The sequence below is a fragment of the Phacochoerus africanus genome, chromosome 4 (assembly GCF_016906955.1).
Source record: "Phacochoerus africanus isolate WHEZ1 chromosome 4, ROS_Pafr_v1, whole genome shotgun sequence".
NCBI classification, from domain to species: Eukaryota; Metazoa; Chordata; class Mammalia; order Artiodactyla; family Suidae; genus Phacochoerus; species Phacochoerus africanus.
In genome coordinates, this window is record NC_062547.1 from 77,848,141 (window position 1) to 77,873,090 (window position 24,950).

At 59.1% G+C, this 24,950-nt stretch overlaps 1 protein-coding gene across 1 annotated transcript; it reads right to left on the bottom strand.

Moving 5' to 3' along the window:
• Positions 1–52: 52 nt before the first annotated feature.
• HCN2 (hyperpolarization activated cyclic nucleotide gated potassium and sodium channel 2) lies at positions 53–23,153 on the bottom strand. Its single transcript, XM_047777828.1, has 8 exons — positions 22,463–23,153; positions 10,540–10,963; positions 9,745–9,906; positions 8,525–8,743; positions 7,270–7,416; positions 2,863–3,103; positions 2,514–2,678; positions 53–1,411 (listed from the first exon to the last, which is right to left on the bottom strand). Exons 1-8 carry the CDS (start codon positions 23,086–23,088, stop codon positions 711–713), a joined length of 2,685 nt encoding a protein of 894 aa, XP_047633784.1. The 5' UTR covers positions 23,089–23,153; the 3' UTR covers positions 53–710.
• Positions 23,154–24,950: the final 1,797 nt, after the last annotated feature.

The window sequence follows — 24,950 nt, forward strand, 5'->3', positions numbered from 1 at the left end:
TTGCTGCCTCTGGGGCAGGGACCTGGCGCTGAGCAATCACAGGCGGGCAGGCTGGGCGCCAATGCTGTCGTTTATTGCGCGGAATGGGGGCATGGGGGTTAGTGGGGGGCGGGGGCGGGCGCTGCTGCCTCAGCTCGTCAGTACATTCATCACACTGGCGGACCCCCTCCCCCCAGCCTCCCCCCCACGCCCAGGCGCGGCCAGGACCGCCGGTCCTGGGTGTTGGAGGGAGCTGGGCGTGCCCGCTCCGGGGAGGTCACCACGGACGTGTGCGCGCACAGGGACCGGGCTGGTTATTGCGTGAGCGCGACGGGGGCAGCGGAAGCCGGCGGGCCAAGTATTGCACTTAAAAAACAACCCTCATCAGTGGGCCACCGCGGCGGGCCAGGCTCCACCACCATCTCTTGCTCTCTTGCCCAGTCCAGCCCTGTCCCCGCGTCACAGTTGGGGGAACTGAGGCACCGAGGTGAAGGGAGCCCCGACGCAAGGCCGCCAGGGGCAGGGGCCATGTGGGTGGGCGCAGGGCGATGGGGGGCTCAGCGGGGGCTTGGCGGGGTGGTCCCGCCCGCCCAGGCCGCCCGTCCGACTACAGCTACCTACATCTCTATGGCTTCTGGGGCGGGAGGCCTGGGCTGTGCGCAATGGCATGGCTTTGGTCTGGATGACGGCCCGCCCCGGCCCGCCCAGGCTCACGGGGCGGCGCGCGAGGGTCACAAGTTGGATGAGAGGCGTGAACGCGCAGAGTCCAGCGGATCGAGTCCGCCACCGGCAGCGCCGGGCGAGGGTGAGGCCGAGTCCCTGCGATCCGGGCTGGGCGCCGCGGCCCGGGTGGCAGGCGCGGGCCCTAGGCGCGGTGTGGAGCTGCTGGCCGGGCGTGCCGAGGCCGTGGGGCCGGGACCAGGTGCGCCGTGGGGCAGCGAGGGCTGCGAGGCGGACAGTGGGCGTGAGGCGCGGCTCAGGCGACGCGCGGGCAGCGCCGGTCCGGCGCGGGGTGCAGCGGGAGAGCCGGGTGCGCCGCCATAGGGCGAGGTCCGCGGCGCCCGGGGACTGGCGGGTGCGCCCGGGGGGCTGGCGGTGGGCACGGGCCCGGGTGAGGCGGCAGCAGACACAGGCCCCGGGGGCGGGCGGCGCACAAGGCGTGGCGAGCCTAGCGCCAGGGGCCCCACCAGCGGGCGCGCCACCTGCGGGCAGAAGCTCATGGCCACAGCTTGCTGCAGCGTGGCGATGGCGGAGGTGACTTGCGGCGGTGGTGGTGGCGGGAAGAGGCCGACGCGCTGGCCCAGCTCGGCCTGCTGCACCATCTCGCGGTCGTACTTGACGATCTCCTGGATGATGGCGTTCTCCTGGTTGTTGAACACGCCCGAGTTGAGGTCGTGCTGCACCTTGTGCAGCAGGATCGAGTTCTTCTTGCCTGCGGAGGGGGCAAGACACAGCGTCAGACACCTGCTCTGAACAGCCGGCAGGAATGGAGCCCCCCTCCTGCATGCACAGACACTGAGTATCTGCCGTGTACTGGAAGCTGACACAGCAGGCAGGCATCACATGCCTTTGCATGAAGCAGGCACAGGAAGAACCTGTGTGTGTCTGCTGTGTACACAGAGCAGGGTTCAGACACTGTACAGCAAGCATGCCTTGTACCTACCTATACCTGTGGTGTAGAACACCATACCCAGAACCCCTGACTGTACACAGCCGGCGGGCTGCATGCCTACCATAGACACAGCCAGGACGGGTTGAACATCTACTATGTGGGGTAGGTACACCTGTGCACTTACTTGTCACAAATATATAAACATTGAGTGCTTGCTGTGTACTGGGAAGTCCCTTCTAACAGCTCTCCTCACCCCACCCTGTCTTGCTTTTCCCGACACTCACTGTCTTCGTTCCCACAAACAGCACCAGGGGCTGCCTCTCCCTGACTCCTGCATCTAGTCATCAGCAAGTCCTCGCAACCTTTGCTGACTGCTCCCTGCTTCTCCTGTACCCAAGGCCACCCGCCACACAGGCCAGGCCACGAGATCCCTCCTGCACACACCAGATCCTCCCCTGCGTACTGTGATCAGGGGCTCCATGTGGCCTCTGAGCATACCCCTCACACACAGTCCACCAGCCCCCTGAGCCTGGTCCCTGCCTTCCTCTCCAGCTTCCCTATCTCCCTGGGCTTCTGGCCTCTTCCCTACCTCAGGGCCTTTGCACATGCTGTGTCCACTCCTAGACCAGACCTTCCCTCATTCTTCCGTCTGGGTCTCTACTTGGAATCACGAGGAAGCTGCCCCCACCTCAGCCCCGGCCCCTCCCCAGGACAAGCCTCTTGAGGGAGCCCCTGTGCCTCAAGCCTTATGGTCCATGTCTACACCTCCTAGCATAGGTGGGCGCTCAGATATTTGTTTAGTGGACAAAAGTTGTGCATAGCTAAAAACATCTTGCCCCGAGAGTCAGGTGGGCCACACCGCCACCCTTCTCAGCCTGACCGCCCCCAACAGCCACACAGGCCAATAGCTGGGCCCACTCACCGATGCGGTCCAGGCGGTCGATGGCCACGGTCTCAAAGGCCCGCCGCATCATGGGGTACTCCTCCAGTACCTCGTTGAAGTTGTCCACACTCAATGAGTAGAGGCGGCAGTAGGTGTCAGCCCGCACGCTCGCCGTGCGCCGGCCCCGCGTCAGCAGGCAGATCTCTGCAGGGAGCCAGGGGCATGTCCTCACTGCCTGGCAACACCTGACTGCCCCGGGCCCTCTTTGCCAGTGGGCGTGTTGCCCAGCACCCTCTCTCCCCTCTGGCCCGGACCTTCCTGACCTTCACCCTGTTCCCCACCTTGCTCTCCATCCCCAGGCAGGGCCAGTCCTGTGGCCATAGCTCACCCCCAAAGTAAGAGCCGTCGGACAGCTTCATCTCCTTGTTGCCCTTGGTGAGCACGCTGACCACCCCGTGCTGGATGAAGTACATCTTCTTGCCGATGGTGCCTTCACGGATGATGTAGTCACCTGGCTGGAAGACCTCGAACTTGAGCTTGGTCAGCATGGCCGTGACGAAGTTGGGGTCAGCGTTGGCAAACAGTGGCATCGAGGCCACCAGCTTCCGGCAGTTGAAGTTGACAATCTCCTGTAGTGGGAGCAGGGTGGTATCAGGGCCTCCATCTCACCCTACCTTTGGGACCATTGCTCTCTCAGGCCCAGTCTGTGAAAGGAGTTTAATGCCGTAGCTTGAATGCCAGCTTTTTTTTTTTTTTTTTTTTTCCTCTTGGTCATGCCCACAGCACGTGGAAGTTCCCAGGCCAGGGATCAAACCTGCCTCACAGCAGTGACACCAGATCCTTAACCCGCTGAGCCGCCAGGGAACTCCAAAGCCAGCATTTTTTTTTTTTTTTTGTCTTTTTGCTATTTCTTTGGGCCGCTCCCACGGCATATGGAGGTTCCCAGGCTAGGGGTCGAATCGGAGCTGTAGCCACCGGCCTACACCAGAGCCACAGCAACGCGGGATCCGAGCCGCATCTGCAACCTACACCACAGCTCACGGCAACGCTGGATCCTTAACCCACTGAGCAAGGCCAGGGATCGAACCCGCAACCTCATGGTTCCTAGTCGGATTCGCTAACCACTGCGCCACGACGGGAACTCCAAAAGCCAGCATTTTAATAGGCAAATATTAGAGGTTTTGCCACCAAAGACAGTATCAAGGAAAGATGCCCAAGGATTTCCTACTGTTTAACCCTGTGTTGGCAGTGCTGGCCAAAGCAGGTAGACAGGGAAAAGCAGAGACGTAAGAACTGGAAAGGAAGAAATAAAACTTATCTCTTTACTATGCCTATAAATAGGGCTGCCTGAAAAATCCAAACGAGTCAATGGGAAACTATAACAATAAGGGAAGTTAGTCAAAATAACAAGTGATTCAATTTAAAAATCAATGTGGAAACAAAGAGCCTGGAAATGAAACAGCAGTGGTAGAAGTTAAGATGACGCTTATCCTCGCAAAGAAGCTTCGGGGGAAGGAAACATTCTGTGCTTGATCTGGATGAGGTTACATGGGGCCTTCACCTTATGGAACATCCACCAAGAGTGCCCTCGTGACGTGGGCACTTTCTACAGGGTACATGTCCATAAAGAGGAAAGCTGACCTTAAAAGGAAAATCCATAGCTTTTGTACATCCAAAGAAAAGCCACCCAGAAGGTAAAACCGATGAGAAGAGCGCATCTCCACCCACGTAAAGAGCTAAATAAGAGGCGCAGCATGAGTGGGACAGGATGCGTCCACGTTTAATAGAGAAACACTGAAAACCCTCCCGAAGGCACAGGAGAGCTGTGGATGGTGACCTTGGCGGCACGGCTCACCATCTTCAAGTGGAAACCGTGGCCCTGTTCAGGGGCACAGTCAACAGCTCCATGGAAATGCTGCCCTGCTTTGGTCAAGTTCTCTTGGAACAAACGAGCAGAAATAGCAGGAAACCCGTGACCAGGAGGAGCAGGCAGGCGGGGCTTGCCCTCCAGGGCGTTAAAACCTCTGCGGTGCAAACTGCAGGTTTGGCATACAAGGGGCAGACAGGCCAATGGGACAGAAAAGTCCAGAAATGGACCCAAGCACACAGGAACCTCAGTTTAAGGTAATGGTGTCCCCCCACCCCACCAAGCCACAGGCAAAGCCAGACGTTTCAGCCCCATAGCAGACAAGCCCGGATCCCGTCCTTGTACCACATTCTCCGATAAATCCCAAAGGCATTAGGGATCTACACGTGAAAAATGAAACTCTTATGTATTAGAAGAAACTGGCAAATTCCTTTAAAACCCAGGCGTGCACAGCATGTATTGTGCACCTGCTATGTACAGCAAGCAGGTATTGGGGCCAACTCTGTATAGTAAGTCTGTATTGCACACCTGCTGTATGCAGAGTATTGGGCACCTACTCTGTACAAGCAATGAGGTGTCGAGCACCAACTGTATACAGAGGGTAGACGTTGAACACCATACTGTCACTCTCCTCAGCAAGCACACACTGAGCACCTACTGTGTACATCAAGTATGTTATATGGAGCACCTGATGTACACAGCATAAAAATTCCACATGAGGAGAAAACACAATAAGCGAAGTTAAAAGACAAATGTTGGAGTTCCCATTGTGGCTCAATGGAAATGAACCTGACTATTCTCCAGGAGGGTGCAGGTTCGATCCATGGCCTCGCTCAGTGGGTTAGTGTTGCTATGAGCTGTGGTGTAGGTCGCCGATGTGGCTCAGATCTGATGTGGCTGTGCTGTGGTGCAGACCAGCGGCTGCAGCAATGATTCGACCCCTAGCCCAGGAACTGCCATATGCCAAAGCCAAAAAAAAAAAAAAGACAAATGGCCATTGGGATGGAAATTTACATCACCCAGAGTTAAAGTCCTCCCAGTAGAAAGGATTTCTAAAAACATTACGGTTACCAAAGTGGAAAGGGGATGGGGCCTTAACTTCAAATTTGGGATTAGGGAGTTCCCATTGCGGCTCAGCAGAAACGAATCTGACTACTATCCAGAAGGACACAGGTTTAAATTCCTGGCTTCACTCAGTGGGTTAAGGATCCCGCGTTGCCATGAGCTGTGGTGTAGGTTGCAGACGCAGCTCGGATCTGGTGTGGCTGTGGCATAGGCCACCAGCTAGAGCGCTGATTCGACTCCTAGCCTGGGAACTTACATACGCCATGAGTGCGGCCCTAAAAAGACAAAAAAAAAAAAAAAGATTTTGGGATTCACAGGTACAAACTACTATATATAAAATAGATAAAACAACAAGGTCCTACTGTAACACAGGGAACTATGCTCAGTATTATGTGATAAACTATAACAATCATCTGATAAAGAAATGCATATATGGGGAGTTCCCATCATGGCGCAGCGGAAACAAATCCAACTAGGAACCATGAGGTTGCGGGTTCCATCCCTGGCCTCGCTCAGTGGGTTAAGGACCTGGCATTGCCGTGAGCTGTGGTGTAGTTCGCAGACACGGCTCAGATCTGGTGTTGCCGTGACTGTGGTGTAGGCTGGCGGCTACAGCTCCGATTAGACCCGTAGCCTGGGAACCTCCGCATGCTGCAGGTGTGGCCCTAAAAAGACAAAAAAAAAAAAAAAAAAAGGTGTATATGCATAACTGAACACTGTGCTGTACACCAGAAATTAATACAACATTGTAAATCAACTATAGTTCAATCGAAAACTTCTAACAAGACCAAAAATTCTGTAGAAAAACAAGCAAAAGTTATGGACAGTTCACAGAAAGAGAAAAGCAAACCAACCAACCCCTGATCACAGGAAAAGCCGCTCAAGATAAATGCACCTGAGGGGTGCCCCTTCCATTCCACCTGGGCCACCGGGACCTGTGCCCTTGGAGGGAATCTGGACCTGCCCTCGCCTGTCTGCAGTTCCGGGAAACCCACGGCACTAACTGCCACCCTCAGAAGAAAGCCCAGTGGCCGCTTCATCTTGGCCTCATTCCTCCTTCTCAGCCTTGCCATGGCCGTGCCCTCTGCAGGCTCACACCCTGCCTCCCTCAGAGTCGCCAACCCATCCCCTCCTCACCCCAGATCCCTCCTGAAGTTTCTCCCTCCGGCCCTACCTCCCTGAGGACCCAGGGCAGGGCACACAGTGGGTGCCCAGTAACTGCTGTGGGTTGAATTGATACGCTGAAGTCCTAACCCTGGTACAGGTGAAGGGAACTTATTTGGAAAGAAGGTCTTTGCAGGTGTGGTTAATTAAGATGAGGTCATAGTGGCCCTTACTTCAGTGACTGATGTCCTTATAGAAGGGACACAAGAGTTGCAGGGAGGGACCACATGAAGACGAAGGCAGAGATCAGGGCGACACACCTACAAGCCAGAGGACAGCAAGGACCACTGGGCCCCCAGAGGCTGGAAGGGGCAGGAGGGACCCTCCCTGGGGGCCTCTGGAGGGAGTGTGGCCCTGCCACACCTGGATCTCAGACACTTGACCTGCAGAACTACTTCTCCGGGAATACAGCCTGTGGGAATTCATGACAGCAGCCCCGGGAAGCTCCCCCGACATCACCCGGCTGCAGGCAGAGCCAGATGAACAGCAGCCGGTCATGGAGCTGCCCAGCCCTGAACAGACTAGCTCCAGCCTGCTGCTCCTGCCGTGGAGCAAGATCCCGCCAAGCAGGGGTGTCTGACCCAGGCCCCCGGAGAAGGGGGCATCTGGGGTGGCAGAGGCCTGTGGGGGGCCCCCCCGGCAAGGGCCAACGTGGGCCCAAGTCTAGCTTAAGTCCTCACGCCACGGCTGGGCCCTCACCTCCCGCAGGGGCCCGTTGAGCTCGCCCAGGATGCTGTCCTCGTCGAACATCTTGCCCTGGTAGCGGTGCTCATAGTAGTCGTGGATCTTCTGGCGGAAGTCGGCGGGCAGCTTGTGGAAGGACATGTACTGCTCCACCTGCTTGTACTGTAACCGGGCGGGGCGGGGCAGTCAGCAGCCAGCTCGGAGCCCCCGCCGCCCCTCGGGTTGGACAAGGACAAAACAGGGTGCCCGGTGAACTCTGAGTTCCAGATCAACGGCAACCATGCCCTGTCTGAGTCTATCCCGGGCAGGACTGGGAACATGCTTATGCCAAGAAAAATCATTCCTGCCCCTGAGGAATGGGTGGCAGCTTGACTCCAGGCCCCCACAGGGGCTGGACTGGCCCCTGTGCCAGAGGCACCCACCCTGCCATGGCCCTGGCTCCCCTCCCCGATGATCTTTCCAGAAATCACCCACCCCTGAGCAGGGCAGGGGGTGTGGGCACTAGGTGGGGGTGCCAGGCCCTGCCGTCCCCAGGATGGGGCCCCAGGGCTGCCCCTGCTCCCTTCCGCTCTGCCCCGCCCCACCCGGCCACAGCTGCTCTGAGCTCAGTGGAACCCGTGACGGCAGGCGGGTGGCGGCACCAGCTCATGTTTGGGTGAGAAGCCTGTGGCTTCCGGACAGCAGGGCTGCCTGGCCCCGGGCCCAGCTGACCCAGTGACCTGATGTTGATGCTGCTGGGGGCTGCAGCTGCCCCAGCAAGGCTGTCAGGCGGCAGTGTGGGCCAACAGGGCCGTGTCCGGGGGACCAGGCCACCCTTGGCCTTGAGGAAGGGAAACTGAAGCACAGCAAAGACCCCCGGCCCTAGGATAGCCCCACAGAGGTTCCCCAACCAAGACCAAGCGCCAGGACCTCTTTGCTCCTCCAGAGGCCTCCCCCGTGTCCTCAGGTGACCCAAGGACTCTGCTCTGCCCCTCTCAAGACAGCCCAGAACTCCCCTCATGAGAGCTCCCTGATGCCCCAAGGACTGGCCCTGTCTTACTGGGACACTTCCTTGGCCTGAATCCCCCTCTTCCCCTCCTGCCTTGCCCCCTCCCAGCTCCAGGCATCCTTCCTCCCAAAGGGCCCTGAGCTTCCTCATGGACCTCCACTTCTTCTAGACACAACCACAGAGCACCCGGGATCCCCACGTCCCTCCCACCACTCCCCTCTGTCTCCTGTCCTCAGCAGGTCACGTGGAGCTGGGGGCTGGGAGCTGTCTCCCCCCTCAGACCTTCTCCTGGTACTGGCGCCGTGAAGAGTCCAGTGACTGGATGAGGGCGGTGGCATGGCCGATGAACATGGCATAGCAGGTGGCGCCCACGATCATGCTCAGCATCGTCAGCCAGATGTCTGTCATGCTCTCCGGTGCCTGCCGCCCGTACCCGATGCACAGCATGTGGCTCATGGCCTTGAAGAGTGCGAAGGAGTACAGCTCGCTCCACGAGTGGTTCTGCAAGGCCACGGGTAGGTGGATGGGTGCGCAGGCCCCCAAGGAGCCCCTTGACCCCGAGGGCCCCACCTGCCATCCTCCCCAGGCATCTAGGTAGTGAGCTGCCTGTGTCCAGAGGTAATCAAGAGAAACTGAGACTCAGGTGGGTGACACACGTTGTCATGGCAATTCAGCAGTAGGGGCAGGTCAGAAGCCACCTCTCCACTGCAGTCCTGGGGAAGCTGAAGCTCTGAGGGGCCAGAGGCTAGAGATGGGGGGCTCAGGAGTCCCCACCCCTTTGCAGCCTCTGATAACAGCGTCTATGAGGGCAAGAGAATGTAAAAGTCCCACCAGGGCTCCTGATTACAGGGGCAAGGGGGGTGGAAACATCAAGTAGGACCAGAAGGCCACCCCCGCCCGCCTCGCCCAGTCCTCAGTTGACCCAGCTCTGGGAGGGGACAGTCTGCCCGATTCAGGAAACAGGACAGCATGCCTGGGTGTCCGGCCAGACAATAAGCTGCCTCAGCCGAGCAGCTGTGCCAGGTGCCGGGCCGGGTGCCGGCGGGTTTTCCCTCTGCTGCTCCCGCCCGCTCAGTGCCCCGCGTGCACCCCAGCAGGAGGAAGGCTCCCTGTGGCTCAAGCCCCAACTCCACCACCTCCCTGCACCATCAGCATCTCAGCCAGGAAGCAATAGGTGCTTCAGAGTCTCCAGTTTTTATTTCTCATGTCTCTTGATACCATTTTTCTAAGGGTTATGATCTAAAATGGTCTTTTAAATAAACTCTTGTAAATAAAAAAGTGGATTCAATGGGGGAAAAAACAGCAAGATGATGCAGTCCCTGGGGGACAAAAGCTGTCCTATCACCCTCTGACCGCCCAGGATCTCCACGGTCCTGGTCTCTGCAAGGATCGAAGTTGGACCAGGGGGTTTCAGCCGCTGAGCACTGCCAGGGGGCGCGCTGGGTTGGAACCAGGATGCCTCTCTCCAGGTCCCCTTCTCCCCTGGGCGGGGCGGGGCTCACCACCATCCCGTTGATGGAGACCCAGCAGTTGCGCGGGAAGTCCTGCAGCATCGGTACCAGGAACTGCAGGCAGCCATCCCAGTGGCACAGGAGCAGCATCATGCTGATGAGGTTGCAGATGCGCATGACCGCGCTGGCCAGGTCATAGGTCATGTGGAAGATCTGGGGGGTGGGGTGGGGGTGATGCTTGAGCTGGTCACTGAAGACCCGTGTGGGAGGGAGAAGCCTCTGCCCCGGCCCCTCACACCCCAGGCCTTCACCCCCTCCCCTGCCCCCAGGGTGAAGGCCACTCCCCTTGAGCTCCAAAAGGGACCTTCGCCTCACCGCACCCCGGCCGTGGCCGAGTGTGACCCCACTCCCAGGAGGCCTGATGCCTTTCAAGATAACGAGGTGCCCTAGACCAGGGCACGTGGCCCCCTACCCAGCTTGCCACCCCAGGCGCCCAAATCTATCTGCCTGGTGGGCAGCCCACAGCTCTCTCCCAGGGGGGGCCACCGCCTCTTCCCACGACCCTGTCCTCAGCCTGGGCCCTGGTAGCCCCGCCTTTTTGTTCCTGGTGCCTTCGTTGTCCCCTCCTAAAGTCATGGCCTAGCACCTGCATCCTAGCCCCACCCATCACGACCCTGCCCCCCTCAAATCTTAAGCCCCGCTCCTGTATCCATGTCACAGCCTCACCCCCATGGCACCCTACACCCTCGCCCTTGGAGACCCCGGCCCTTCTTCCCAGCCCCGCCCCAGACCTTCGAGACCCGTCATCCTAGCCCCGCACTGCCTGAGCCCAGGCTGCCAGCTCACCTCCTCCCACTGATGGATGTAGCGAATGAGGCGCGACAGGCGGAGCAGGCGCAGCAGGCTGAGGATCTTGGTGAAGCGCACAATGCGCAGGGCGCGCGCTGTCTTGTAGACCTCGGAGTCGATGCCCTTCTCCACAATGAGGAAGATGTAGTCCACGGGGATGGAGGACACAAAGTCCACTACGAACCACGTGCGCAGGTACTTCTTCTTGATCTTCTCAGGATCCAGGATGATCTCCGTGTTGTCCTCAATCACGATGCCCGTGCGGAAGTTGAGCACCAGGTCCATGAGGAAGAATGTGTCTGAGACCACGTTGAACACAATCCATGGGGCCGTGGTCTCGTCCTTGAAGAAGGTGATGCCCACGGGGATGATGATGAGGTTTCCCACCATGAAGAGCAGCATGGTGAAGTCCCAGTAGAACCTGGGGGTGAGGCAGCCCATCACACCTCTGCTGCTGCCCCGCCTGCCTCCGGGAAGCCCCCCCCTCCCTGCCCCCAGCCAGCAGCCTCTGCCTCTGGGTTCCCTTAGCCAGGGTCCCTCCCATGGTCCCAGCTCTGGCCTCTTCTCTTTGAAGAAGCAGGAGACCTGGAAGAGCCCAAGAGGTCGCTCAAAAATTGATGAACTGTTTCCCAGGATCAAAAAAGTCCCACATGCCTGGTACAAAGTTGGTGCTCCAAAAGCACCAAGGCTGAGCAGGGAGTGGGGAGAAAAGCAGAGGAGCTGGAGCAGGGAGTGGGGGTCTGGAGCCAGGAGTGTTGGGGTGCTGGATGGCTGGGATTGCAGGGGTGGAGCGGACATGCACAGCTTGACGCCACTGTGCAGGACTCCAACCCCAGCTGGACTTCAGGGGCGGGGGGTGCCAGGAGGCTGAGAAGGGGCCCTGGAGACGGGGCAGAGGCAGGGGTGCCCGCCCAGCAGGGAGAAAGAAAGAGGCCAAGGCCTGGCAGGCAGAGTAGAGGGCACAATGGCAGGAGGAACTTGAGTGACAGGACTTGGCTGCAGCTTGGATGTGTAAGGTGACAAATACGCCTGAAAAGTGATGACCGGTTGCTTCGCCTCCCAAGTATGCTCAGGACCCATACAAGTCCCTGAAGTCAATCCCAAAATTCCACCTAGGAAATGCTCTCAGAAAGAGGCCCGTCCATTTCAGGAACATCTACTGATGGCCAGGCATGGTACTCTGAGTAAGGCGTCTGCCCATAAGGACAGACAGAGGCAGCAGAGGTCACATGGAGAGATGCCCAGCCCCACACCAATTGAGAACCATAAGAATCAAAATCACTGTGAGGGGGGAATTCCCTGGCAGCTCAGCAGGTTAAGGATCTGGGGCTGTCACTGCTGTGGCTCAGCTTCCATCCCTGGCCTGGCTACTTCCACAGGCCTCGGGCATGGCCAAAAAACAAGGAAAAACAAACAAAAACCACTCCAAGGGGAAAATGTTGGTTCCTCAAAAAGTTAGTTATCCCTGTCACCCAGCAATTCTGCTCCCAGGCAGACACCCAAGGAACTGAAAGCAGGGGCTCAAATAGCAGTGTCCACAGCAGTGTGATTCACTACACCCAGAAGGTGGAAACAACCCAAATGCCCACTGATGGATGAACACAGAAACACACCGCATCTTCCACACAGAGCATCACTCAGCCCTGAAAAGGAGAGAAGCCCCAACACTTGCTACCACGCAGACGGACCTAGAAACCACGACGCTCAGTGAGAGAAGCAGACACAGAAGGACATACAGGGTGGGATGCCATGGATGGGAAACGTCCAGAACAGGCACATCCACAGACAGAGAGATGGACTGGTGGTTGTAGGAGGCTGGGAGTTTCCATTTGTGTAGATGAAGTTCCGGAGAGAGATAAGGTTGGTGTTCGCACAATGTTGTGATTCTACTTCATGTCACTTGACTGTACACTTTTTTTTGGCTGAGCCCGAAGCACACATAAGATCCCGAGCCAGGGATTGAACCCGCGCAACAGCAGTAACCTAAGCCACTGCAGCGACAATACCAGATGCTAAATCCACTGAGCCACAAGAGGACTCCTTGACTGTACACTTTTATTTTTAATTTATTTATTTTTTTTGTTGTTGTTGTTTTTGGTTTTTGTCTTTTTGCCATTTCTTGGGCCGCTCCTGCGGCATATGGAGGTTCCCAGGCCAGGGGCTGAATCGGAGCTGCAGCCACCGGCCCACGCCAGAGCCACAGCAACTCGGGATCCGAGCCGCGTCTGCAACCTACACCACAGCTCACGGCAACGCCGGATCCCCAACCCACTGAGCAAGGGCAGGGACCGAACCCGCAACCTCATGGTTCCTAGTCGGATTCGTTAACCACTGCGCCACGACGGGAACCCCGACTGTACACTTTTAAATGGTTAAATGACAAACTTTTTGTTATATGTAAGTTAATACATATATAAAGAGAAAACCTGGGCCTGGGGTTTCGGGGATGAGAAGGTCTCAGATCGGGGTCTGAGCCCACACTCCCTGTCAAGATTCAGACAAAGGAGGGCCTCAAGTTTTGTTTTTGTTTTTGGTCTTTTTTTTTTTGTCTTTTTGCTATTTCTTGGGCCGCTCCCGCGGCATATGGAGATTCCCAGGCTAGGGGTCGAATTGGAGCTGTAGCCACCGGCCTACGCCAGAGCCACAGCAACGCTGGATCCGAGCCGCGTCTGCAACCTACACCACAGCTCACGGCAACACCAGATCGTCAACCCACTGAGCAAGGGCAGGGATCAAACCTGCAACCTCATGGTTCCTAGTCGGATTCATTAACCCACTGCGCCACGGCGGGAACTCCGGGCCTCAAGTTTTGAGCAGAGTCATTGATTTTGCCCTTCATGGTGCAAAGAGAGATACAGACCTCGAGGTGGGTTTTCCAGGCTCTCCCGCAGACCGTCCTCTCCATCAAGGCTGGAGCTCCCATGCCCAGTGGGAGAAAGGTCCAGTATGTGGGGCAGGCTGGTTTCTGGGGACCCTCTGAGCCCACCACGCCCTGGGATCTGCCTTGGGGGAGAGGAGACGGAGGCTCCCTGGAGCTGGAGGGACTCCCCTAAATTAGTAGAAAGAAGCAGAAAGCCTTCAACCCCGGCGCAGGCTTGGCTCCAGTGAGCTCCCTGCTGCAGGGAAGGCCCTGCTCAGCTCGGTGCTGAGCTGCGCAGCGAGGGAGGAGCTGGAGCATCGTGCTTGCCGGGTGACCCGGGCCTTCCACTTCGGGGAACTGATCCCAAGGAAATTGTCCAAGAGGAAGAGAAAAAAATTAAAAAGTGATTTGTAACAAGATGTTCACAGCAGCTCAGTCTGCGAGAGCCAAAGGCTGGAAGGGACCCAATGTCTTAAGACTGTGGTGACAGCAGCCAGACCTGGACTCCCGCCCACTGGCAGGTGTGACCTTGGGTGAGTCCCTCCAGCCTCTGGGAACCTCAGTGTCCTCTCCACCTGGGTGGGGCCTGGAGAGTGGCAGGCTTGGAGGGTCCCTGAGACCTGCCCGGCCCCACATGCTGGAACTTTCTCCCAGGGGGTGGGGGGGGCCGCAATGGGAGAGCCTGGAAAACCCACGTGGGGGTGGGGGTGGAGACCCTGAGAGCTGAAAGGGTGGGCATGACCTGGGGTGAGTATTTAGGGCAAAAACAAATGACTGCTCACAATTCAAGGCCTTCTGCATGAAGCGGGACAAGGTGGGGACTCAGACCTCCGACTGGGGGCATCTGCTCATCCGCGAGACCCCAGGTTCCTACCTGCAGCTGCCTCACTCCCATCTCCACCCACAGAGCATCCAGAGCAGAGCTCCTAACCCACCCCCACCCTAAGTGGGGACTCAGGCCCTGGGACAAAGCAAGCAGGAAAGAGTAACTGCAGGGGAGGAGAAACCACCAGAAGCCCAGAGTTCAAGGCAGGGAGTTGGAAACTATCTAAACTGGGGAGTCTAGAAACCACAGGGGGAATGTTTAGAAACATTCTAGGAATTCCTGTTGTGGTGCAGCAGAAATGAATCCGACTAGGATCCATGAGGATTCGGGTTCGATCCCTGGCCTCGCTCAGTGGGTCGGGGATCCGTTGTTGCCATGAGCTGCGTGCGGTGTGGGTCGCAGATGAGGCTCGGATCGGGTGTTGCTTGTGGCTGTGGTGTAAGCTGGCAGCTGTAGCTCCATTTGACCCCTGGCCTCAGAACCTCCATATTTTGCAGGAGCGGCCCTAAAAAGCTGAAAAAAAAGGGGGGACCACTCTAAACTGGGGGGGGGGTTTAAAACCACCGGGGTGAAAGAGAAACAATCTAGATAGCCACCACAAGGGCCTCCTCCTTTGCAGATCACCTTCCACAGACATCCTCTCCTTTGCTCTTGATGGGAGGACACCTCCCCACTGACAGACCAGAGAGGTGGCCCAGCCAGGGGCTTGGGGCAGAGACCTGAGAGCCAGGCCTGCCGCCACAGGCCTGTCCTGTCTGCCACCCATGCTGGCCCAGTCCCATGCATGGTGTGGCCTGTCTCCCCAGGCCAGGTGGCGTCCCCTTGGCTAAGGACCTCAGAGCAGAGGGCAGGGCAGTGGACAGGGGCTGGGTAGACCTACCTGCTCCAACCAGGATGCCCCAAACCAGCCGAGGGCCTCAACCCTTGTCCTCTCCAGTCAAGTCTGGTCCTCCTGGATGCGGACAGGAGGAGGGGAAGCTGAGGCCTGGGGCTGAGGGTCCCCGCCTTTCCTGGCCCTGCCCTCCCCATTGGGCTGTGCAGCCTGGGGCTAATTGCTTCCCTTCTCTGAGCCACATCTGCCTAATCCTAGCATCCTGTGCCACATCATGCTGCCCCAGAGACCCTGGGATGTCGTCAGGGCCAGCAGGGACCTTGCGCACAGTCAGCCCTCAACTACCCAGGGCCTTTAGCAATGGTTTAAATGTCCTCAGACCCCTCGTCCCCTGTAAAGCCCAGCTCTGGCCTATGTCCTCAGACCATTCATCCTTGAGGCTGGGGCTCCTGCGGGCTCAGTGGCCAGGACCCCAGCTGCCAGGCCAGGCTTCTCAGTGCACCTGCTCACACCCACGCAGGCAGAGCTCAGCACCGCCACCCTGGGAGCTCAGGCTCTGCTCTGGCAGCTGCCCAGCTGCTCTTTCTGTGCAGGGGGAGAAACCGAAGCTGGAAAGTATGAAAAGACAGGACCCAGGTGGCCAGGCTGCTGGGCCAGAGCTGGGGACTGTGATGTCACCCTCCTGCCTCCCGCACTCAGGCCCCTCCCGTCAAAGTTCCCAAAGCTGAAGAACAGCCCCGTTCTTCCAGGACTGGGCAGGGCAAGGCCAGGAGAGGCTGTGGCGGACATCTCTGCCCCCGCCTGGGCTGGGATGACCTGGGAGCTTGAAGCCAGTGGCTCCCTCCCTCCAGGGTCAGAGAACCAGGAACCAGGTGGGAGGCAGTCCAGGAATTACAGAGCGGATAGGGCAAATCCCAGAGGATTAGGGCCGGAGGTTGGAGATTAAGGACAAGCAGGGGATGGAGACTTAGGGCTTGAGCCCAGGGTTGGGAGTCACAGATCCCAGCAGGTGTCAGGGATCAGGAAATGGAGACTCCCACGTGGTGGGTGGGGGTGGGGTGGCAGGGATGGCAGTTTCCCCGGACTGTGGGGCCGACTGTGTGCCAGGCCTTGGGGACCCCATGGTGGCCAGACAGATCCAGCCCTCCCAAGGGCCCCCAGCCTGGGTGGGGAGACGGGTGTTCCACATAATGAATAGCATTCTTCAGAGGTGCTGCTTTAGCCAGGGTGGGGTGGGAGGGCTTCTTGGAGGAAGTGGCACATGAGCAGATGAAGGAGAAGGGCCACTGAGGGGGGGCACTGTACCCAGAGCCGAGGGAACAGCAAGTGCAAAAGTCCCGTGGCTGCATGGAGTTTGCCCTTTCCGGCAGCTGGAAGGGCTCAGGCTGGAGCAGGGGAGTGGAGGGAGGGGAGAAGGGAGGCAGGGGGTGGGAGATGGGTTCTTCAGGGCCATGGGGCCCTGACCATGGCAGATTTTTTTTTTTCTTTTTGGTCTTTTCTAGGGCCACACCCGCGGCATATGGAGGTTCCCAGGCCAGGGGTTTAATTGGAGCTATAGCCACTGGCCTACGCCAGAGCAACACCAGATCTGAGCTGAGTCTGCGACCTACACCAGAGCTCTCAGCAGCACCAGATCCTTAACTCACTGGGCAAGGCCAGGGATCGAACCCTCAACCTCATGGTTCCTAGTCAGATTTGTTAACCACTCAGCCATGACGGGAACTCCCATGGAAGGGGTGTGTGTGCGTGTGTGTGTGCGCGCGCGCGCGCGCGTGTGTGTGTGTGTGTGTGTGTGTGTGTGTGTGTGTGTGTGTGTGTCTTTTTACCATTTCTTGGGCCGCTCCCGCAGTATATGGAGGTTCCCAGGCTAGGGGTCTAATCGGAGCTGTAGTCGCAGGCCTACACCTGAGCCACAGCAACCTCTACCACAGCTCACGGCAGTGCCAGATCCTTAACCCACTGAGCAAGGCCAGGGATCGAACCTACAACCTCATGGTTCCTAGTCAGATTCGTTAACCACTGTGCCCATGGCAGCTTTTAAAGCGAGAAGGACAAACCATGTCTCTGAGACTCCCCTGCTGGCAGATGGAAGGCCAAAAAAGGGGTAGAGGTGGCGTCCAGACAGGAGATGGGGTGGCCTGTGCTGCTGGCATTTGGGGTGGGCTTGCTGTTGGGGGAAGTGAGGTAGAGTCTGTCTTGAGCAAGTGGGCAGCTGAGCAAAGTCCTCCCAACTCCCAAGTCATGCCCAGGCCCTGGGATGTTGAAAGAGGGGATGTGGGGATGTGAAGTTTTTAAAGCAGGGAATTTAGGGGCCAGAAATGCCAAATTCTGGCAGGAAGCCCCTGGGCTGTGGGGGCTCGGCCTCCTTGGGCCCCCGGCCCCTTACAGGCACCCTGGAGCTCCCTTTCTCCCAGCCCAGAGGGGCCTGGGCCTCAACCCTCCCATCTGGGAAGTAGGTTTGTTTGCTGTCCCCCAGTGCTGAGAGCCTGCATGCTGGATGCGGAATCAGGGAAATTCGCCCCGGTCCCTTGGGCGCCCCCACTCCCAGTAATTCGGGGTTTATTCACATGAGCTCATGTGTCTTGATCTTCCACTGATCCTGGGCCATCCGGGGTGGGGAAAGGCCTCCAGCCCTGCCAGGATCTTCAGGCCAGCCCCTGCACCCAGTCCCTCAGGGACCCCAGTCAAGGTGACACAGACACAGGTCAGCGTCCATGGGTCCTGGCTTCGCCTAAGCTCCTCTGAGGGCCAGGAACAAGACCCACTTATCTTTCCCCCTCACACCAGGCCCCCCAGCAGTAGATCATTTACGAACACTGAAATGAAATTCACCGGCAGCAGGAGAGATTCAAGTCAGACTTCAGAGGCACTCACTTACAGAGGAAAGGCAGCAGGAAGCCATGTGCCCACACTCTCTAGGGAGGTAAGGCCTCTGCCCCAGACCTGCCTCCACTTGGCCAGGGCTGCCTCAGTCCCCAAGGGACCACCATCCAAGGAGGTGGAGGGAAGTGGTGGAAAAAGCAGACAGTGCAGGATGGAGGTTGGGAGTCGCAGCCAGGCAGCTGGGCCCTGCCTGGGCCATCTCGTCCTGGGGCGCCCCACGCCCGCCCACCACCACTATCTGCTCGGAGCTCTCCTACTTCATGCATCTCAGACGTTTCCATGTTGGAGCCCATCTGCCTGGCTTCCATAATGGAGAGTGGTCAGGTGTCGGGGACAGGACCTAACTGTATTTATTTCTCACGTGTTTTGCGGGGAGAGGCAGGGGACCCTGCCAGGGCCCCAGGAACTGGGAGAAGCGGGGCCAGGCAGTGACTTTCCACCCAGGCCCCCACCCTGCTTTGCCCTGTGGGGGTCTTCTCGATTGTTCTGACTCAGGTGTGGACCTCAGGGTGCAAAGAAGGAAAATCAACCCTCCTGAGCCTGGATCCTTCCCGCTGTCCCTCAAACTTGTTCCTTCCCCTCCATGCCCCACCCCCATGGAAGCTCCTGGAACGTCTGTGTCCAGGCACCAGCTCTAGTTACTCACGCCTCAAAGAAGTTTGGAGCTGATCCAAAGCCACTCTTGACTTGACTAGCCTCAACTGGCGCTCATGGGTGCTCCTCTGCGGGTTCCCAAATTCCTCCTGGGCAGGTGCCGCGCACCAGGCCCCAGATGCCAGGCGGGGGCTAGAGAGGCAAGTCAGCAAAGCAAGCAGAAAAAGCCGCTTCCAAGTACTCCAGAGGTGTGGACACGAAACAGATGGAGAGGAGTGGGGTAAACGTGCCAAAGGGGTGTCAGGGGGCTGTGTAAGCCAGGGGGTGAAGGAGCAGAACTGGGGTGAAGGCATTCTTCGGGGGCGGCACTGCAAAGGCTCCCTGGGAAGGGGGGGTGAGATGCAAGCCAGCAAGGCAGAGAAGGTCAGACGCTCCTCCCCCAAGGTGCCACCTCTCATTGGGAGAACCTGAGGCAGGGAAGCCTGCACAGCACTCCAGCCCAGGCACAGCAGGCAACTCGCTGCACACTGCCCCCAGCACCCTCCACAGCCTGGCTGGATGTCTGCTCCTGCCCCGGGCCTTGGCCCAGGCTGTTCCCTGGGCCCCGTCACCGCCCTCCACAGCCCCCTGTCCATCATCCAGAGTCAAGAGCCTCCCGCCCCAGGCCTCTGCAAATGCCTCTCCTCCCTGGAAGCTCGTGTGGCTGCACAAAGCGGCGCAGCCAGGGCTGTTCCGGTCTGCCACACAGTAATTGTCCCATTCTCCGTGCCGGGTGGGTGCCGGGCCAATTTGAACAAAGTTGTAGCTCAAAGAAGTGGAGACACTGCAGCCGAGGGCAGGGACCTAGAGGCTAGGGTGGGAGCCTGAGTCTCCCTGTACGCCTGCCCTTTTCTTTCGTTCTTTCTTTTTTCTTTTTAGGACTGCACCTGCGGCATATGGAGGTTCCCAGGCTAGGGATCGAATCAGAGCTACAGCTGCCAGCTTACACCAGAGCAACAGTACGCCGGGATCCAAGCCACGTCTGCGACCTAAACCACAGTTTATGGCGACGCTGGATCCCTGACCCACTGAGTGAGGCCAGAGATTGAACTTGCAACCTCATGGATACTAGTTGGATTTGTTTCCGCTGAGCCACAACAGGAATGCCCCCTTTCCCTTTTAAATCGTGTCCAGGGCTCGAAACAGGCACCAGTGGGAGAGTCTCTCCACAATCATGTCATGAGGAAAACAGGAGGCCAGTGTGGGCACGCAGACATGAGAAGGGCCCCCCCACTGCTCCACCAATGGATTTTAAAATGAACACACACATAAACACAGAGAAGACCCAGGGCCACCCATTTCTCTAGAATAACCCCCAGAATGCTGTTTCCTCCTATTCATTTCTTCTTGGCCTGGCAGTCAAAAGTGTGGACTGGGGGCCAACCTGCCCAGGTATAAATCCCCGCTTTGGCTGGGAAGAGCTGTGTGGCTTTGGAAAAGTGTCTTTACCTCTTTGTGCTCCCCCCTTCCTCATGTGTAAGTTTGGGTAGCTGCGGCACCCACCACCTAACTGGCCTGAGGAACGGATCAATATCCTTAAGGTGCTCTGAAAGCCACAACGTCTGGCCCAGGAGGGGCTCCTGCTCCGGTCATGTGCATGGGGGTCTGTCTCCGTATTGACTCAGAGGGGTTTATTTATTTTTTTATTTATTTGTATTTTTTGTCTTTTGAGGGCCATACCCGTTGCACATGGAGGTTCCCAGGCTAGGGGTCTAATCAGAGCTGTAGCCGCCAGCCTATGCCAGAGCCACAGCAATGCCAGATCCAAGCCGCATCTGCGACCTACACCATAGCTCACGGCAACACCAGATCCTTAACGCACTGAGCGAGGCCCAGGATGGAACCCGAAACCTCATGGCTCCTAGTCGGATTCGCTTCCGCTGTGCCAAGACAGAAACTTCTCAGAGGGGTTTAGAAGGGGTCCCATAACATGGGGGAGGGGTTGTAGAGACACTGCAGCACCCCATCTTGGCAGAAGCTTAAGTTTTTTACTTGGACTCGCTCACTTAGTTCCAACTACAGGCCACACCCCCAACCTCACTGCTCACCTCCAGTTTACAATGTGTCTGCCTGAGGACCCACAGGTGACCGTGCTGGATGGATGGGCACAAGGTTAGGGACACCCGACTCCTCTCTCAGTACCCCCTCACCCCTTCTGCATACAAGAGGAAGCCCAGGGCCACCCCCAGTCCCAGGGATGCCACAGGCAGACATGCTGGAGGGGTCGGAGAATGGCTCCTTTTTGCTGCCACCTCCCCCTGCCCACATGCCCCATGTCCCTTTTCAGCCAGCTGGTGTTAGCCCCCAGGCACAGTGGGGCCAGGCAGATGGGGGAGCCCTGGAACTCGAATCCATTATTCATTTCATGGATGGGAACCATCTCCATGTGGGTCCAGACCACGCAGAGGGATCCCATCCGGGCCCCAAAACCCAAGCCACTAGTCAAGGCTACATTCAGCTCCCAGGAGGGTCTGGGTGAGGACCTGGAATCCTGGACTTTCTTCCAGCCTCGGTCCCTGACCTGGGTGCCCCTGGGTCTTTTCTTCAGGTGTCAAGCACAGGGGCTGTGGAAGGGCCAGGGAAAGTGAGAGGCCCACAGCCCCCCTTTCCTAGCTCTGGGGATTCAGGAGCAAATAGAGACCCCAGACTTCTGAGCTCAGGCAGAGGGCAGAAGGGGAGATCTGGAGCTCCTGAGGATCCAGAGACCTCCAGGCTGCTGTCTGTGGTGCTGAAACTGTGTCTGCCCTGAGAGCCATGGTCCAGGGCCGCCACATAAACCCTTTGCACCCCAACTCACACACCCCACTCACAGACACATCACCTCACACACACACACACACACAAACACACACACCATGCACACACATCACACCCACTGCCCACCAATGCACACACACACACACCCCTCATCTCTCCCTAGCGCACACTGGGGGGATCCACCATGGAAACACACACCCCCAGATCCCTTGGCCCATGCCCCCAGGCCCCCCGCCTTCCTCAGTCACATGCTCGTGATCACACACACTGTCTGCAGTGATATGCACTGTTCACACTCACAGGCCACAGAGCACACGCCCGGGAACAGAGCTGCAAACATACACTGTTGACCTGGCTCTGGGCTTTTCCACATATCAACCGGCTTAATCCACATCAACATCTATACAACCACCGACACCTGGGCACACCACAAATACGGCATGATCCTCCGCAAGGCCTTGCCCTGAGACTTTGCACGCATCAACCGGCTTAAACCACATCAACCACTGACACCTGGACACACTACCAGCTGATAGGGCAGATGCGGCTCAAGGAAGACAGCCTGGAGACACCAGCACACTCACCGCCCCCTCCTCGCTGGATACCCAGGCCCAGCGACCCAGGACGCGCCTCCTTGCGGCGTGGGGCGCAGGTGGAGACCGTGGGACCCGCCGTGTCTGCTTAACCCTTTCTCCGCCAGCCTCTCCAGGGCGCGTCCTTCCCAGGCGCCCTTCCTTCCTCCTTGCTTCCGCTCTGCCGCCTCCCCGGCGCCCACGTTCCCCTCTATTTGTCCTCTCCGCCCCTGAGCGCTCAGACCCTTGTCCCGCAGCGCTTGACGTGCGCCCACCCCAAAGGGCGGGGAATGTCAGGATGCGTGGGAGGGGGCGCGCCGGGGTCCCCAAGGGAGCCTGCGTGCGCCCCCCAGTGCCCCTCCAAGGGCGGAGTCTCGCGCGCCCAGATCATTTCAGGGCGGGTCCGGACGCGCCCGAGGTCACCGAGGGGCCCCGAGGTCACCCACGGGGCGCGCCGCCCCGCCCTCCCTGAAGCGCTCCAAGGACAGCCCCCGCACGCGTCCGTTCGCTGTGCCCCTCCGCGCGGGCCAGCCCGCTCTCCGAGTGGGTGACTGTACCTGAAGTCGCTGTACGGGTGGATGATCCAGGCCCCCGCTGACTTGACGCGCTCCTGCTCCCGCTCCACGGCCTTCTGGCTGCCGAACATCCGCAGCGAGAACTTGTTGACGCCCGGCTGAAGGAGCGCGCCGAACTGGCGCTGCATGAAGCTGGCCTGACTGCCGCGCGGCTCCCCGGCCGGGCCCGCCTCCTCGCTGCCCGCCTCGTCCGCCGGGCCCGGAGCGGGCCCTGCGGCCGCTCCGCGGCACGAAAACGACACCTTGGGCCCCCGCGCCGGGCCCTCGGGCCCCGCGGGGCTGCACTGCGGCTCGCCGCGCCCGCACTCGCCATTCGGGCTGCCCTTGGCCGTGCTCGCCGCGCCCGGGGTGCCCGGGCGGCCGCACGAGCTGTCGCGGCTGCGGAGCCGGGCCCGCGGGCCGCCCTCGTCCGCCGCCTCCGGGGGAGCCGCCTCTGTCCGGGGCGCCTGAGGAGGGGGCGCTGGGCTGGGGCCCGGAGGGGGCGCGGGCGGTGGCGGCGGCGGCGGCTGCTGCTGGGGGGGCGCGGGCGGCGGCGGCGGCGGCGGCCCCGGCGCGGGGGTCGCGCCCGGGCTCTCCCCCGGCCGCCCGCCGCCCCCGCGCGCGTCCATGGCGAGGCGGCGCCGGGCAGTGCGGAGCGGAGCCGCCGCCGCCGCCGCCGGCCCGAGCCCGAGGGAGGGGGGGGAGGCGGGAGTAGGGCGGGGCAGAGCCGCGGGGGGCGGAGCTGCGGCTGCGGGGGAGGGGCGGGGGCGGGAGCCCCTCCTCTGCCCGCGCCCACACCGGGCGCGCCCCGCCCAGGTCCCGCGCCAGGGAAACTGAGGCCGCAGGGTCGGGGACGGCCCAAGGTCGCGTAGCTTGAGGCCTTGTAGACCCGATTAAGCCTAGTTCCAGAAGGGGAAACTGAGGCCCGCGAAGGGGAAGGACGCGCCCAAGGTCACCGAGCCCAGCTGCGGGCCCGGGGCCTCTGCGGGCAACCTTGGCAAGGGGCCTTCTGGCGCTTGCGTTCGCCTCTGTCCAGAGGCATAGCGGGGCGGTGACCACTGACACTGGGGCCCAGGAAGTGGGGCCCCTCCTGTGCCAGCCTCCAGCCTTTCTGTAGATTTGAGAATTACCGTAATAAAAGGCCACTGGAGCCCTGGTTTTGTCACTTGAGCCCTTGGGCAAAGACCCTTGGGAAGGTGTCCTGTGGGGAGGGGCTAGGTGGGATCAAGACTAGGAGTCTCCAGACCCACAGTGGTCCCCTTCCTTCCAGCTGCTACATTTGAGGAAACTGAGGTTGAATTGGGCAAGAAGAAGAGCCACCCAAGGGTGCTGTTCACCACCCTCAAACAGTGTCCTAAAGCACAGTGGAGGGTGGGTCTCCCACAAGGCTGGTGGCATTTATTTATTTAGGCTTTTTTGGCCACATTCATGGCATATGGAAGTTCCTGGCAAGTTCCAAGGATTGAATTCGAGCTGCAGCTGTGAAGTACGCTGCAGCTGCGGCAACACCAGATCCTTAACTCACTGCACCTGGCTGGGAATCCAACTGGTGCCTCCACAGTGACAAACCCCATCTCGTCAACCCACAGCGGGAACTCCCAAATGCATTTCATATCTAACACATTTTTTTTTCTCTTCTTTTTCAGCTGCACCCACGGCATATGAAAGTCCCCAGGCCAGGGGTCTAATGTGAGCTGAAGCTGCTGGTGGCCTTTAAAGTGGGGAAATGCCTGAGGTCACGGGGATCCACGGTCTCTCTGTCACCCCTTCCCGCAGGATACCCACAAGTGAGCTGCAAGGGGCTGCCCCATTTCTCCACCCCTTGGGACCAAACCACAGCCAGCTCTCCCTGCCCACCCACCCCCAGGCCCCAGCAAGCACCGGGGGCTCTGCTTCTGGGGCTGGAGCCAGGTTGGGGAGTGATTCCTAGTATTAGGTGACATGGGGCACATGTCCAGGACTCTTCTTGGCCTCTGGTCCCTACCCCAGCTCAACCATTGTGTGAGGGGAGATGCCATGCAAGGAGGATGGTAGAGAGACAGAGACCTGACTGAAGGAGAAACAGGAGTGAAGACAAGAAGGGAGACATGGAGACATGGGGGAGGAGCAAAGGAACATCCCAGCCTCCAGGGACCCTCCAGCCTTCTTAGCACCTTCAGGCTTGACATCACATTGGGTGCCACCACTGCCAAGGATGTCATGACCTGTCCTGCACACAGTAGGTACTCAACAGTGATTGAGGGAAGGACACATTTGGTAGGCAGAGCTGTGGCATCTCGTGTCCCTGTCCAGATTGTCCTGAGATGTGGGGGTGCTCCCAGGGGCCACACCTCTGCTGTGCCCTTGGCGAGACCCTCTTTACAGCCAGGGCCACTATCTGTCCCAAGGCTGTGGGAGAGGCTGGGCAGGCAGCAGAGTTGGCCGTGCCAGGCTGTGGCCCGCCCCAGGCAGATGTGTGTTCCAGCTGAAGGGGGATCTTTTATGCTCACCC